This window comes from Doryrhamphus excisus, linkage group LG6 (assembly GCF_037039965.1).
Source record: "Doryrhamphus excisus strain RoL-2023G ecotype Guam linkage group LG6, RoL_Dexc_Guam_v1.1, whole genome shotgun sequence".
NCBI lineage: Eukaryota > Metazoa > Chordata > Actinopteri > Syngnathiformes > Syngnathidae > Doryrhamphus > Doryrhamphus excisus.
In genome coordinates this window covers 18,792,154-18,806,950 of record NC_136362.1, presented here as the reverse complement: position 1 = coordinate 18,806,950, position 14,797 = coordinate 18,792,154, and the positions used below count along the sequence as shown (strand labels likewise).

The following is a 14,797-nucleotide window of genomic DNA, read 5'->3' as shown; positions in this document are numbered from 1 at the left end:
ACTTTGTTCTGCCCTTCATAACCGCTATAGCTGGAGCTCATTAGGTACAATTCAATCAAAAATGTCTTGGCTGGAATTAAACGGGGAGTTTGAATACACAGAGACAATATTGTGTGCAAGATTAAGCCCCACAAATGACTTCCAGTCTGGTGTCTCATTGGGAACCTCAGCTAAAAATATTTGAGGAAATCAAATAATGCCAGTCAGTGAAGCAAAGCTGCACTATACCGGCCGTAAAAAAAACAGTCAGCCTTAGAACATAGAGCATTTTATTGACTGATTGAACAGCAGCAAGTCACTTAACAGCAGCTTCATTCAGGAGGAAATAAAATCCTGATTACAAAACCAAACTGTATATTTCAAATGCACACCAAGGCCAGACATAAACATTATGCATCACTGTAGGAATTCAAATCCCAGTTAAACAAGACTATCACAACCCACTGGAAAGGACACTTTCCAAAAATATACACACAAGGTTTCACTAAATTGCAACCTTTACGATTAAAATAATGGAGCCTTGGATAGTATTACTGTACTGTTTTTTGGTTTTGCTCTTTGTGTGCAAGATACAACTCCACCAGGATTCCTTCCACCAGTACCTATCAAATCTGAGGAGTGGGGTGACTGCAGGTCACTGAAGATGTGGGGCTGGTTGTTTTTCACCAAAGTCTTGTCAGGGATTTCCCTACACGCCAGCCAGCAGCTCACTGAGCATAACTTGTCGTTCCCCGAGAAGCACGTCTCTCTTCAGACTGGTTCCCTTGTTCACTACTTTAATCTTCATGGCCAGACTCTTGACTTGTGCCTGAGGCAGCGAATCAAAGAAAAAGTCCTCGTTGAACACAGGATTCCTGCTATTCTTGATAATAGTGCTTCTCTGTTTCTGCTTCTTGCCGGGTTTCAGATAGAGTGCCACACAACAGTTGATGCTCTTAAGGTCTGTCTTCCTGTCAAAAATGGCCTCTGCTGTCAGCACGCGCACCCTCAGGCGTGCTGCCTCTGGATCGTAATGAGTGCTCAGCCTGAGCGTCCCCCCCTTGTGAAGGTTGATGACGTGCTCGCGCTGTAAGGGGTCAGATGCTGCACCTCTCAATATGCTGCTTTTGCATCTACGGAGGGCAGGAGAGGTGGGGCAACGCATGCGGCGGCGTTGCATGTTGGGGCTGTTGTCGGCTGAGCTGCATTCATCAGTGGAGAGCGAGCTGTGGCGGGCCAAGGAGCGTTTGGCACGAGATACCTAGAAACAGACGAGGATTGGTAAATTGTGAATACGACAGAAAACACCTGACCTGACTGATGCTACAACACCCAGCCTGATCCCAAACGCTTGGGATCCGGGACTTGATTTCATGTTTTATAGAAGTGATTTTAGCCTTTTTTATTTCGAATTACCTTGCCATGTCTAAAAAGTTGACTAACAAATCTATGACGACTTGTGGTCAAAAATGTAATTATTGTACCTTTTTAAGTGGAACCTCAGGTTTTGTATGCCCCCGTTTGTATAATACCACATGGTGGGGAGAATTTCGCAGCTTCACTCTGTCATGATTGATTATTGTCACAAAAAAAGTGTGCATGCTTTACCAAAATCTATGTATTTTGGGCCTAAAGTAAGCATTTTCAAGCATAATGTGACTAAATGAACTATATAAATGAAATAAGGCACTCGGAAAATGCATTCAAACACATTGTGGTATGTAGTATTCTACACTGGTCACTACATGTTAGTTATGTTACATCATCCTGTCACATTGATGAGACAATGGCCTCCACAGCAAGTACCCAAAATGAAAAAAAAAAAAGAAACAAAGAACTCTCCCAGTGCTAGTATGTATGATTCTATATTATGTCTTATTTTCTATTATGTCTACATTATTGAGTAAGTGAGTATAAAGGCGACTATAGGGATGTCAAGAGGTGTGACAAAAAAAAATGTATTTCGAAGTTTCCTTCTTTTTTTCAAGCACTGCACCATACGATGGTGAGGTTTTCAAGCGCACAGTGTATTTCTGGGTGTTTGAGGTCTCTGGGTTTTTTTTTGTTTGTTTGTTTTTTAGGACAGCTGCAAAAAAAGTTGTGCCAGACCTTTGAAAAAGACAATGACAAACTATTGATAAACTATTATTAAAGAAAGACCAAAGTAGAAAGTTACAATAGGATTCTGTCAATAGGTTTCTGTCAATAGAATAAAATCCTGTTACAATAGGATTGCATTGTTAAATTCTTAGTTAACGCAGGTTGAAGGGGGAATGGTTTAAGGGAGACACATAACTGATGATGATGATTGCACTGCTGACAACAAGTTCACCATCCAAGAAATGTGTTTTGTGTTAATATTATCGTATATATACTGCATACATTGCATACATATTCCGGTTAGCATGCAATATGGCTCGTGTCTTGTGTTATTAATACACTATGTGAATCCAACTGTGTTCTTAATGTATTTTCATCACAAAATGTCCTGTTAGAATCCTTAGCTTGCTAACAAAATGTCAACTGGAAGCGTTTTTACATGCATATGCGTTTACACGCATAAAACAATGAAAAAATGAAGAAAGAAAAGGATAAATGAACATTTAAGGTTACTTTCATTGAAGATGTAGATGTTCCCGAAGACATAATGTGGCAGATACACAGCACCACACTGACACCATCTCACTGTTTTGTCATGAGATATTTCAATAATTTAATACTTTCTCAGTGTCTATACTAAATACTAGCACTTGCAACTTTTTTTGGCTCCATTTTGGGTTATTCAGGTGCGAAACAGAAATGTCAAGAAATGACGCATGCCAAAACAAAAAGATGGTGTCTGTTTGGTGTCTCGCTGCCATCTTGTGTCTTTGTGAACAGTCTTGTCAATAATTGTGTCTTCAGTCAATGGTAAAAGTAAATATATATATTATATAATAAATATATATAATATATATATTCCTTTTGAATTTGAAATTCATATAAACGTTTTTGTGTTAGCATTTTTATGTTTCATTCCTTACCTTGGTCTTTGTCTCCTGTGTGATGAAGCGCAGGACAGACGCCGAGCGGGACAGCAGAGGAGAGTTAAAGGGTGACGATTCTGCTGAGGAACAGGTATCACTTTCTCCACCACTAAAGTAACGGTAAAGATTCGTATCCGCCGGGGCCAGATGAGTCCCCGCTTGGGAGCGCCTTTGGGAGTTTGGGGAGGTAAGAGGGCTACCTGGGTTGCTGTGGAACAGGCTCTCCTTGCGACGGGTATGGGGGGATTCCATCAGGGTGGAAAAGCCGTAGGAGGTCTGAGCCTTGGGGACATAAGGCAGAGACATTGCGGTCTGCGACTGGGGGTCTGCGTTGGTGTTTAAACCATCCGAAACGCCCGTGGTTGGCTCGTCTGCACTCTCTATCTGGATGATGTGACGGTTGGCTGACTTTTGGAGACTGCGTGTGTCCCCTGACATACGGGAAAAGAGGCGAGGACTGCATGGGTTTTTGCTGCTGCGAGCTCTGGGGCTCTGGATGCAGATGACATGGTCAGAGGAGGACGGTCGCAAGGCGGAGCAGTGTTGAGGGTCGGGGGTTTCCGACTCTTCTGGTGGGCAGCAGATAAGTTTTGGGGGGATGAAGAAATCGGGAATTTTTTCCGGAGTGAGCACATTAGCGTACACAGAAACAGGAATGGCCTCGGTGGTCTGTGGGGACTGCAAGTGTGTCCCACTGCTCTCCATTGAGCTGCGGAGCTTCTCCAGTAGCCACATATCCACTCTGATGCCTCAACCCACTTGTTCTGCATTAACACAAGAATCAATAAACAGACACAGCCGTCTGAACCATATCAATCCATCTGTCATTCTTTTCTTTATGTATCAATTCTATTTCTCTATTTTTCTGTCTCTTCTGTCTCAAATTCTTGAATAAATAAACAATCTACTCAGGTGTCTGACTCATTGGTATAACTGATATATACTACTTATAAATATCAAATATATAATATAATTATAATATAATATATATAAATATATAAATATATATAACAAATATATAATATAATTTATATCTTCAAAGTATATAAAACAAATAAAGGAACAAAAAAAAACTATGGTAAAAAACGATATTGCAAACTACCAAAAGAAAACCTGTCTATCCTTAATGCATTAATGATTATAGATGCATATACAACTTTTATAATTTATTTATGCATGTATTAATCTATTAAGATGTCACACCTGCTATATACAAATAAATGCATATAATGAATAACTTCCAAATATGTAACAAATACGAGCAATAGAATTCATTCATTCATTCATTCATTTTCTACGGCTTTTTCCTCACGAGGGTCGCGGGGGTGCTGGAGCCTATCCCAGCTGTCTTTGGGCGAGAGGCGGGGTGTACCCTGGACTGGTCGCCAGCCAATCACAGGGCACATATAGACAAACAACCATTCACACTCACATTCATACCTATGGACAATTTGGAGTCGCCAATTAACCTAGCATGTTTTTGGAATGTGGGAGGAAACCGAAGTACCCAGAGAAAAGCAATAGAATTAAACTATAGTAAAAAAAATATTGCAAATTAGCAAAAAAAGAACATTTTTAACATATTTAACATATTAACATATTTAACACAGGAAGTGAAAAAACTATCATTAATTGACAAGAAGAGTAAGGGGTAGAATGAGACAAGCTTTGCTTCTTCCTACTCCTTTTCAGATGTGAATTGTTAAATTGTGATGTCCTCCACTGTAATTAAAAACAAATACAGCCTAAACAAATAAACCATGACATTACCACGATGCAATCAGTTACATGTATATACAATTAGATAATATTGTATGGTATGATTGCATATATTTGTTAGTTTGAAAGACATCATTGTGGACTTCACATGCTTCCAAAGTAGCAATTGTTGATGTAATCAAAAGGTAAACAAATACCAAACAACACAGACTTAACTACCACACACTCAAGCATCTGACAAAGACGTCATGGAATGTGCAAAGATATAGACATTCGTCCTCTGCATTTAGACAGATTCTGCGCAAAATATGTTCAAATGAACTCTGTACGCATTGTTTTTACACAAACTGCAACAAGTGACTCCAAAAATGTCGCCTTGCACATGCCATCAGATGAACCTACTTGTTGAATCCGCTCCTTCAGAAGTGCCCACAGTTGGTCCTTCTGTTTGCCTTAAGGTTCTGTTCCAATCAGTTTGAGTACAGAAGTGGTCCAGTGGTCCACGTCTCCAGCGTGGGGGGAAAAGGCAGTTCCGAGAGGAGCGGTCGCTTTATAAGAACAGCTCCGTGATTCCCTGAGCCAATGGGGGCGTAGTGCAATCTTCTGATATTTACAATGAAACTATTCCCATTGCGCGCTTAATTCAAAAGCAACTGCAAATTATCTCAGGACACGAACGGTAATTCAGTGTTGTTGTTAGGCAGTGCAACGCTCCATGCTCCTTAATTGGACTTCCTGATTATGAGGATGATGATGAGAATGATCAGTGAAATTATGTTGCTTACACCCTTTTTGTGTTCCCATGAAGCATTTATCATGGAAAAGACAACCTTTATAGCAATAGGTGAAATACAGGGGAGAAATGTATAATAATGCATACAGTAATTCCTTGCCACATCATGGTTCCAATTTTCTGGCTTCACACTATCATGTTTTTTTCAAAATATAGCACTCAAATCATAAATCATGCCTATTATTAGTCAAGTGCATATTTAAGCAAATTTGATGTATTTTCTTGCCTAAACTAAGCATAGTCAAGTACAAAATAATATGGTATGCTTTAATTTATTTCGAACATGCACCTAATTCACAACTGCACCTCTGAAAAGATGTAGGAAGAAGCACAGCTTAATTCTATCCACTGTCCATGGCTAATACATTTATTCACTTCCTGTATTCAACATGAGGGTCACAGGGAGCCTATGCTCCTATGCTGGAGCCTATCCCAGCTGTCTTCGGGCGAGGGGTACACCCTGGACTGGTCGCCAGCCAATCACAGGGCACATAAAGACAAAACAACCATTCACACCTATGCACAATAGGTGTCGCCGATTTACATTACAGGAATGTGGGAGGAAACCGGAAAAAACGGCGAAAACCCATGCACGCACAGGGAGAACATGCAAACTCCACACAAAGATAACCAAGCAGAGAATCGAACCCTGGTCCTCCTGATCTCCGAACTATGGGGAAGAAATAAATAGTGTATTTTGATTATTTGATATTTTATATTACTTATAGGGGCGGCACGGCGGTCTAGTGGTTAGCGCGCAGACCTCACAGCTAGGAGACCCTCGGCCATGTGTGTGGAGTTTGCATGTTCTCCCCGTGCTTGCGTGGGTTTTCTCCGGGTGTTCCGGTTTCCTCCCACATTCCAAAAACATGCTAGGTTAATTGGCGACTCCAAATTGTCCATAGGTATGAATGTGAGTGTGAATGGTTGTTTGTCTATATGTGCCCTGTGATTGGCTGGCGACCAGTCCAGGGTGTACCCCGCCTCTCGCCCGAAGACAGCTCCAGCACCCCCGCAACCCTTGTGAGGAAAAAGCGGTAGAAAATGAATGAATGAATATTATTTATAATTTTCACTAGTGTGCCAGAGATGGAAGGCTTTGAGGGTCGAAACGTGTCAAGTGTTCCATTGTAGACGTTGAAGCTATAACAATTTAGTGAGGCCACGAAATAACACGGATTAACACTCATCAGTAACATGACCACTTGAGTCAGCTGAGTCAATAGTGAATAATGTAAATTGTTCCAAAATGTTGGAATGGATTGCTACAGTATGCCTTTGTGTCTATCAATTGTAGTCGAGTTTGTGATGATGTTGAAAGCCAGAGAACGTGTCCAACACGCTGAGCATTTTTGCCAGGTGTAAAACATGGAGGTGGATCTGTCATCGTATTAGTAGCAATCTCGTAGGAGTCAACTGGACCAGTTGGTATTCTGCTGGGTTTCAAGGATGGTATACTGATCTTAGATAAGTGGATAAACAAAGACAACCCTTTAATTTCTTATGTGTAGCTCCATCTTTACAAGAAGATCTACAATGTACATTTTTCTTTAACAGATAAAGCATCTTTACTTTTCATAATAATAGGGCAACAATAAAATGCTCAACAACCTAACTTGATTATAATCTAAATGTAGTTTTTGAAGACAAACATTCAATAAAAACTAAAATGTCTTATTGTTTGTGCAAAGACTGGAAGGAAAAGTAGGTTTATGTAAATTCAAAAGCGCTTTCAACCATGTTTTTTGCACCGAAAATAGAGTCCATTAGAGATTAGTGAAGCCTCATTAGATTGTGGGATGATTCACCAAGTGGGCTCTCCATGCATTTAGACAACGGAATAATTACTTCTTTCAAAACGCATTTGAACTTTAGGATATATGCATTTGACGTTTTATTATATAGCTACAAAATTCAATAGACTAAGTCAAGTGCAGTGCTTATTTTTCCAAGGACAGAGTAGGCAATCATACATAAAGCCATGAACTATGGTGTGTTTTTTTGTCTTCATTTCAGAGTGGTTAGGGTTAAGATGTATTGATTTTATAAACTCCATCATTGAGAAAGATATAAAAAAAATTCTAAAATAATTTTCCCCCCTCGCCCACAAACAGAAAATTATTAATTAATTAATTATTAAATTATATTAAATTGTGCTGTTCTGTGGTTGAATAATTGTAATGTTTTAATTTCAAACATTCACGCAGTTTACATTGAAATGTTTCATGTTACAATTCACAATTCCACATGAAAAGGATTAGGAAGAAGCAAATCTCATTTAAACTTACACCCTCTTTTCACATCAATTGCTAAGACATCCCTTCCTAAATTCGTCATGTACTATTTACATTCTTCCATAGAATAAAAGCAGTTGTTTGTGAACAAACTTGTCCGAATTAAGACCACTATCCAATCCAAATGTTTGTGGTCTGGATAGTTAAAGGTTTCCACTTCCTGGGCTTTCATGTCCTTCCGTCTTTCATGTTATACTGTGAGTGTCATTTAATGTAGTACATGGTTTCCTAATTCCTGTTTCAGCTGTGTTGTTTTGAATTCCCTATTGGTGAACTTAAGGATACAGTTGGATGCAAGTATCGTTTTTTTCTTTAAACCTCAATTTCATCTGGTTCTCCTCTGTTGAGGACTAGCCTGGCTTTTGTCCTGGGTGTAAGTCAGAGTCCAGTGAGGATCACATCGGTCATTCATGCATTTTGATCCATCTCATCAATTATATTTTCCATTTACTCAGTTATATTTTCTTTTTTTCCTCTTCTTTCAGAGTGGTGAGCAAGGCATCATTATCATCCAATAGTACTTCTATGTCATCCTGTAGTACCTTGATATCATTGCGTAGTGCAGGGGTCGGGAACCTTTTTGGCGAAGAGAGCCATGAAGGCCAGATATTTTAAAATGTGTATCTGTGAGAGCCATATACATTTTTTAAACATTGAATGCAATAAAATGTGTGCATTTTTATGTAAGACCAACAGTTTTAGATATAATGGGCTCTAATTACGTAGACCAGGGACACTACCCCACGCCAATGGGGTGTGGCCAGCACACTTTCGTGAGCAGCGCAGTGTCTAATAATAAATCAAATACTTGTTGCCATTAATACAACTTCTGCTGCTGCATAATTTTGCACCATAGTCAGTATATTTCATTCTTTTGGCAGAAGGCTTGGTTCTGCAGCTTTAGCTAGGTGACTATTTGACTAAAGGAGAAAAGTTTATATTTACGTGTTGACATCTCAATGACCAAGGTAGACTACAGCATTACCCAGTAATAATCGAGTTTTGGTGTTTGACCTGGAAAATATCATCAGGAAAGATAGATATGGTTGGCCGTATTGCAGCAGAATATAGATGGATGAATTAAAATGCATAAAAAAGTTGTTGATTTTTAATATTATTTTTATTTATCATTTCTGTGATGTTTACTTTAAAATGTTAGCAAAAATACATTGTTATTGTGGTAAGAAATGCTTGAGAGCCAGATACAGTCATCAAAAGAGCCCTACCTGGCTCCCGAGCCATAGGTTCCCTACCTCTGGCGTAATGAGTAGTTTTCCTCCATAGGGTTTCTTAACCTCCTTAATGGCAACATGCAAGGCAGTACTATCATGTTGCAGTACCCCTATGTCATCTTGCACTACCTTGGTATCCTTGGACGGTGCTCTATTTTCTTCCTGAAAGTTTATGACTTCATCACCGATGTCTGAGAATCTCTTGTTGAAGCTGTTATTCTGTGATTGTACGTTTCCAATCTGTTAGTGGGTCTCTCTGACAGATAAGGCTTATTATTAGTCAAAAACATGCATATTCATTCAAATTGTACACATTTTTCAATCTAAAGTAAGTATTAAATAGCTAATTTAACTTAAATAAAAATCTTAGGTATTCAGAAGACACATTCAAAAGTGCTTTGAATGCCATGTAGTATTCTGCACTGGTCACTAGGTGTCAGTAAAAGTCACTGTAGTGTTTGGTGAGACACACACATAAGCATGCAGACTTGCACACCCAGCAGACTTGATCAACTGAACAACAGGCTTTTATTGGGGGTTTGAATAATCACAGATGCATTGATGCATTGATGATTCAATGCATTCAGTTTTTTGTAATTAATCATCAAAATAATGACTGATCCATATAAGTACAAGAACCAAGGAGTAGGCTCATGTGACTCAAGTGTTTGTTTTAATTGGCTGCACGTTGCGAAGATGTTGATAAATGAGGACATCTGACTGGAAGTCATCCGATTCTTCCCACACACCCAACATACTGAATAAATCATGGCAATTATTTTTGCTCCATTTAAGTCTCTGTTGCAGTCAAAGAAAGTAGCTGCAATCTTTGCCCATGACCTGTAGCAGTTGACCAATAATTGCAATGTTACTTTTATCTAAAATATACTCTGTATTCATCTATTCATGATATAATGTTTGTAGCATTTTTACTCCTATGTACTCCTGTATGAATACTCTTGTACTACACACACCCTGGACTCGTCGCCAGTCGCAAACAAACAATGATTCACACTCACATTCATACCCACATGCAGCATTTATCTCATGTAGTTGTGTAGTTTGTGTGTGTTTTGGTCATTTGCTGAATTTTGTGGCATTTACCTGATTGCAACATTTTTCGATTTGCAGTTTTACCCTTGCTTGTGTTTTGTTGTGCTTGTGTGTTGGTTATGGCCACCGTACAGTCCATTAACAATATTAACAAAAGATCAACAGTCCCAAAATGATCATTATTCTTTACTCATGCAATATTCATAGGTCATTGCGACCTCCTATATGTTTAATCAGAAAACACAAAGTCACAATTATTATGGTTTGTACTCATCCCTAACACCATTACTAACTATTCAACATTTATTACAGCTGTTTTATTTTTACTGGTTACTACTGTTTCTGAGTGGTATACAATATTTTGAGTTAGTTGCTGTGTGTGTGAGATTTTGGTGAAATAAGTTGTGTGTGATAATAAATATAAATAAAGAAATAAGGAAAGAGTGTAAAACAATTAAAATAAATTGTACAAATTGGACATTTCTGCTCCCTTTTATACTCCCCTGCTAGGTCAAATTGACATGAGCAGTACATATGTACAGCATCCCGCAGAAGCACGTTGGGGGCTGCAAATGTTTTATACCTACTAAAAAAACATATCTTTGAAAAGTCGAAAGATGAGTTTAATCCACAACAATATACTGTAATATCTATATTCTTAGTATATGTATATTACCAAACCAACCAACAAGTATATTTGTATTGTAAGTCCAGCTTCTGCCATCAAGTATGATATTGATGTAAACTGTAAAAATGATTTGACGATTGCTACATGTTAACAATGGGACACACTACCAATTCAAATAAAACATAAGCTGGACAAATGTTATTGTGGGCAAAGCAACAACATCATTTTTTTTAGTCGTAGTTTTGTTCTGATTATTACTGCATGTTGAAAGAATATAATGTACACAAAAGGCAGAAATGTTTAAGTCCACCTACACATTTCTGTAGTGTAAGCCTTCATTAGTGACAATTCACTGAATGTTCCTTGACTGCTATTAAAAGCTCGATGGGCAAAAATGTTCCCACATCAGTGTGATTGCAGCTCCATCTATGACAATATGTTATTACCTTTTTTCATGGTGTGCTCCAGAAATATAATTGGAGGAAGCAATGCTGTTGCCTTGGTAGTCAAGCTCTGGCTAGACAATATTTATTATACTTGGTACTATATAAAGACAGTATGTCCACTGACTGCTGAAAGTAAAAGGGAAATCTCATGAGTTCCAAGCATGCACAGTGCGGCGCCATGAACAAGCCGACAAGAGAACCAACGGGCTCACTCACAAAAGCACAGTCGTGTTTACACCAGGTGAGCCTTGCACAAACCACCCCAAACGCAGTCACGGGCACAACTCTCACGGACCCACCAGAGAGGAGAGGAACCAACGCACAGAGCAACAAAATTAACTACTTATATTACTATATTACAATTCATTACATCCCAATGTGCTGCTGTGAATGACAGACAATACCTCAAATAACTGCAGTATCCATTATGGAGTTTAGCACCTAAAGACCTGGTATAGAAGGTATCGATATTTCAGTACCCCTATGCATATCACTACCCAACTCCAAATCTTAGTTCACACAATCCAATTTAGGAATATTGGTTTGCATGATCAATCCGTTCCAGAAGGTCCGACTCTATAACCAAAACGGACAACTGAATCAATTTTTCCATATAAAATAATGAACAATTATACAATTACAAAAATACAATTATACAAAATATGATTAATCCATTCCAGAAAGCCACATTTTTTAAATAGTTTTATAGTTATAGTTTCAGTTTGATATACATATAAATACATATTAGCGATGTAATGACTTGTTTTGATAATGATTCGATTTGTATCCTGATTTGTGGTTGCCCATATGATTCAAGGAAGACATTGATTCATTTAATACAATACAATCCGAAATTTTAAATCAATTCAGTAACTTTTTAGCCAAAAATTCAACCAGTTAATTATTAATAATGCTGTCCTACTTAAGAATAAAGCGTACAAAATATTGAAAAATGCAATACAAAATCAAGATGACCAAGAGGTTGTATGAATTATTTACCAGTACTTTAAATAGTGTAATCCAAACATGCACTTTGCACCCAAAGGTGATGGACATTATGCAAATTCCTCAGCAAATGAATGTGGTATGGTATCTTCAATTAGGTGTTGGCAGCTATTTGCAAGAACGGTGCAGCAACTACCAAGTATTGTGGCCTCCTTGTACCTTTTGTCGCTGAGAGGGTCGGGATGGGTCCTCCGGTTAACAGAGACACCGAACAGGATACCGTGGTGTGGTGGGTTAATGATAATACGTTTTAATAATGATGAGGCCAAACCCAAACAGATATTTTGCAGGTGAAGTACGGACTCACCACAATCACCTATGAGTTTTACTATGAGAGACATAGTAAATAGTGACTCCCAGTTCTAATTACCATGCTAACAAGCTGTTGAAAGGGACATTTTATGATTTAAAAAATATGCTCCAAACACAGCTGGACTCACGCAGTGCATTCATTACACCACAAAACCCGTGCCATTGTTTGCTAACCGGGAAATGTTTGTGAAGTGAGGCAACATGAATGAGCCCCATGCTAACCGAGGTTCCACTGTGTTTGTATGTTTTCTGAATGTAAAAGTAATTCTTCCAGATTGAAGGTATTTGGATGGTTTCTGTAACAGATTCATTGGATTTACATTGTTTCCTATGGGAAATAAATAAGGAATCCTAAACTTTGTATAAATCCACTCATCATGTTCAAATCTGGAACCAATTGACTGCGTTAAACAAGGGATTACTGTAATTCAGTAACATCCTGTTGTATCCATAGGCTTGCCTAATGTTTATTTACATATTACCCGATTTTTCTCTTTGTGGAGAAAGAGACATGAAAGTCAATAGGCTGCAATAGCAACCCTAAAATAACTTTTGGTTCGGGAGTCAGATTGTGGTTTTGCATGTTTTGGTGGTGGAAACAATACAGGTGTACGTTGGGGGTACTCTCGCACAGATGAGACCACATGGTTGTCTTACTGTACTTACTGTACTGCATTTTAGGAGAACCTACTTTGAAATACTCATAAAGTTTCTACTACTCAAAGCAGACAGTCTCAATTTTATAACATACCATAACGTACCTAAATGAAATACCCCCTCATGGTTGAGGTTTTGGTACACCATTGCAGATCATTGCACCATTTTTTTAAATTAAGTACACAGTATTTGCCTTAGAGTTCTGTGTAGCAGTGTGACAGCATAACTACAAAAAAACCAACAACCTTACAAATAACTATTATGGTGTCTTTCCCTCAGAGATCTTAAAACCTACAAAGAAAACAGAGTGTTATCAAAGCACATGCAGGGTGGCGCAAGACTCATTCGCCATCTGTACTAAAATACTCTTTGAGGTTCCAAGTCCATCACACCATCTGGTTTGGGACCACCAGGCACCAAGGTAAACAAACAAGAAGCGTGCGCACCGCTAAAGAGAAAGTGATTTTTCTGTGTCTGCCTTCAAACTTGTGTTGATACACTTATTTGAGGATGAGCACATATGCGGACCAAAAGAGCAGATGATTGGAGAGTACATTGTACAAGTAAACATGGTGAACACAACAGTGGACAGATGGAGATGGGGTGAAAACAGTACAAGATGGATTATGCTCAAATGTAGCACGGACCTACTGTATACCATCTGCAAGACTGTTGGGAGAAACATAGCTAATTGACAAGGAGAGGTGATGTTGTTTGATTTCTTGCTTTGCTTTGAACCCAGTGCATACATTCATTCATTCATCCATTAATTTTTACCGCTTATCCTCACAAGGGTTGTGGGGGTGCTGGAGCCTATCCCAGCTGTCTTCAGGAGAGACGCGGGGTACACCCTGGACTAGTCGCCAGCCAATCACAGGACACATTAGACAAACAACCATTCACACTCACATTCATACCTATGGACAATTTGGAGTCGCCAATTAACCTAGAATGTTTTTGGAATGTGGGAGGAAACCGGAGTACCCGCAGAAAACCCACGCATGCACGGGGAGAACATGCAAACTCCACACAGTGATGGCCGAGGGTGGAATTGAACTCAGGTCTCCTCGCTGTGAGGCCTGTGTGCTAACCACTTGTGACCCGTTGCAAACCCGACCTTGATAAGTGAATTTCCACAAAGTAAGATTGTTTATTTATAAATGGGATATTTACAACCTTCTAAATCCATTTTTAAACATTATTAGAGTCCTCTAGAATTAAAATAGCACCTATGTACAGTAGTCACCTTTACCGTATACAGTAGATACACTGTAATTAGAGAAAATAAGCAATTTCCATGCTCATGTGTGTTGCAATAAATATGCTCCAGATATGTGGAGGACAGAAAGCAATGTCAGGAGGATCAGAGTTGAGTTTTAGCTTGGCGTGGGGAGCCCATGTTGTTCCAGTGATCAAGTCTGGTATGTGTCACCAAACATTAATGTAACATTACTGATACCTAGTGTAGAATACATATCCAAATTTTAATGTGTCTTCTTAATGCCTTATTTTTGTATTTTAATTTGTTGTGCTTGGAAATGTTAAATTCAGACAAATAATCTGCAAAATGTTCTTAAATATGAATTTTTAGGTCATATTCAACCATAAACAGGATGATTTATTAATGAACATATATTCAGAAAAACCTTGATA

General features: G+C 38.6%; 1 protein-coding gene across 1 annotated transcript; it reads right to left on the bottom strand.

Moving 5' to 3' along the window:
• Positions 1-270: 270 nt before the first annotated feature.
• Positions 271-3,871, bottom strand: LOC131125746 (C2 calcium-dependent domain-containing protein 4C-like). The gene is made up of 2 exons (XM_078790998.1): positions 3,003-3,871; positions 271-1,240 (listed from the first exon to the last, which is right to left on the bottom strand). The coding sequence occupies exons 1-2, from the start codon at positions 3,738-3,740 to the stop codon at positions 689-691; spliced, it is 1,290 nt and encodes a 429-aa protein (XP_078647124.1). The 5' UTR covers positions 3,741-3,871; the 3' UTR covers positions 271-688.
• Between the last annotated feature and the right edge of the window lie 10,926 nt (positions 3,872-14,797).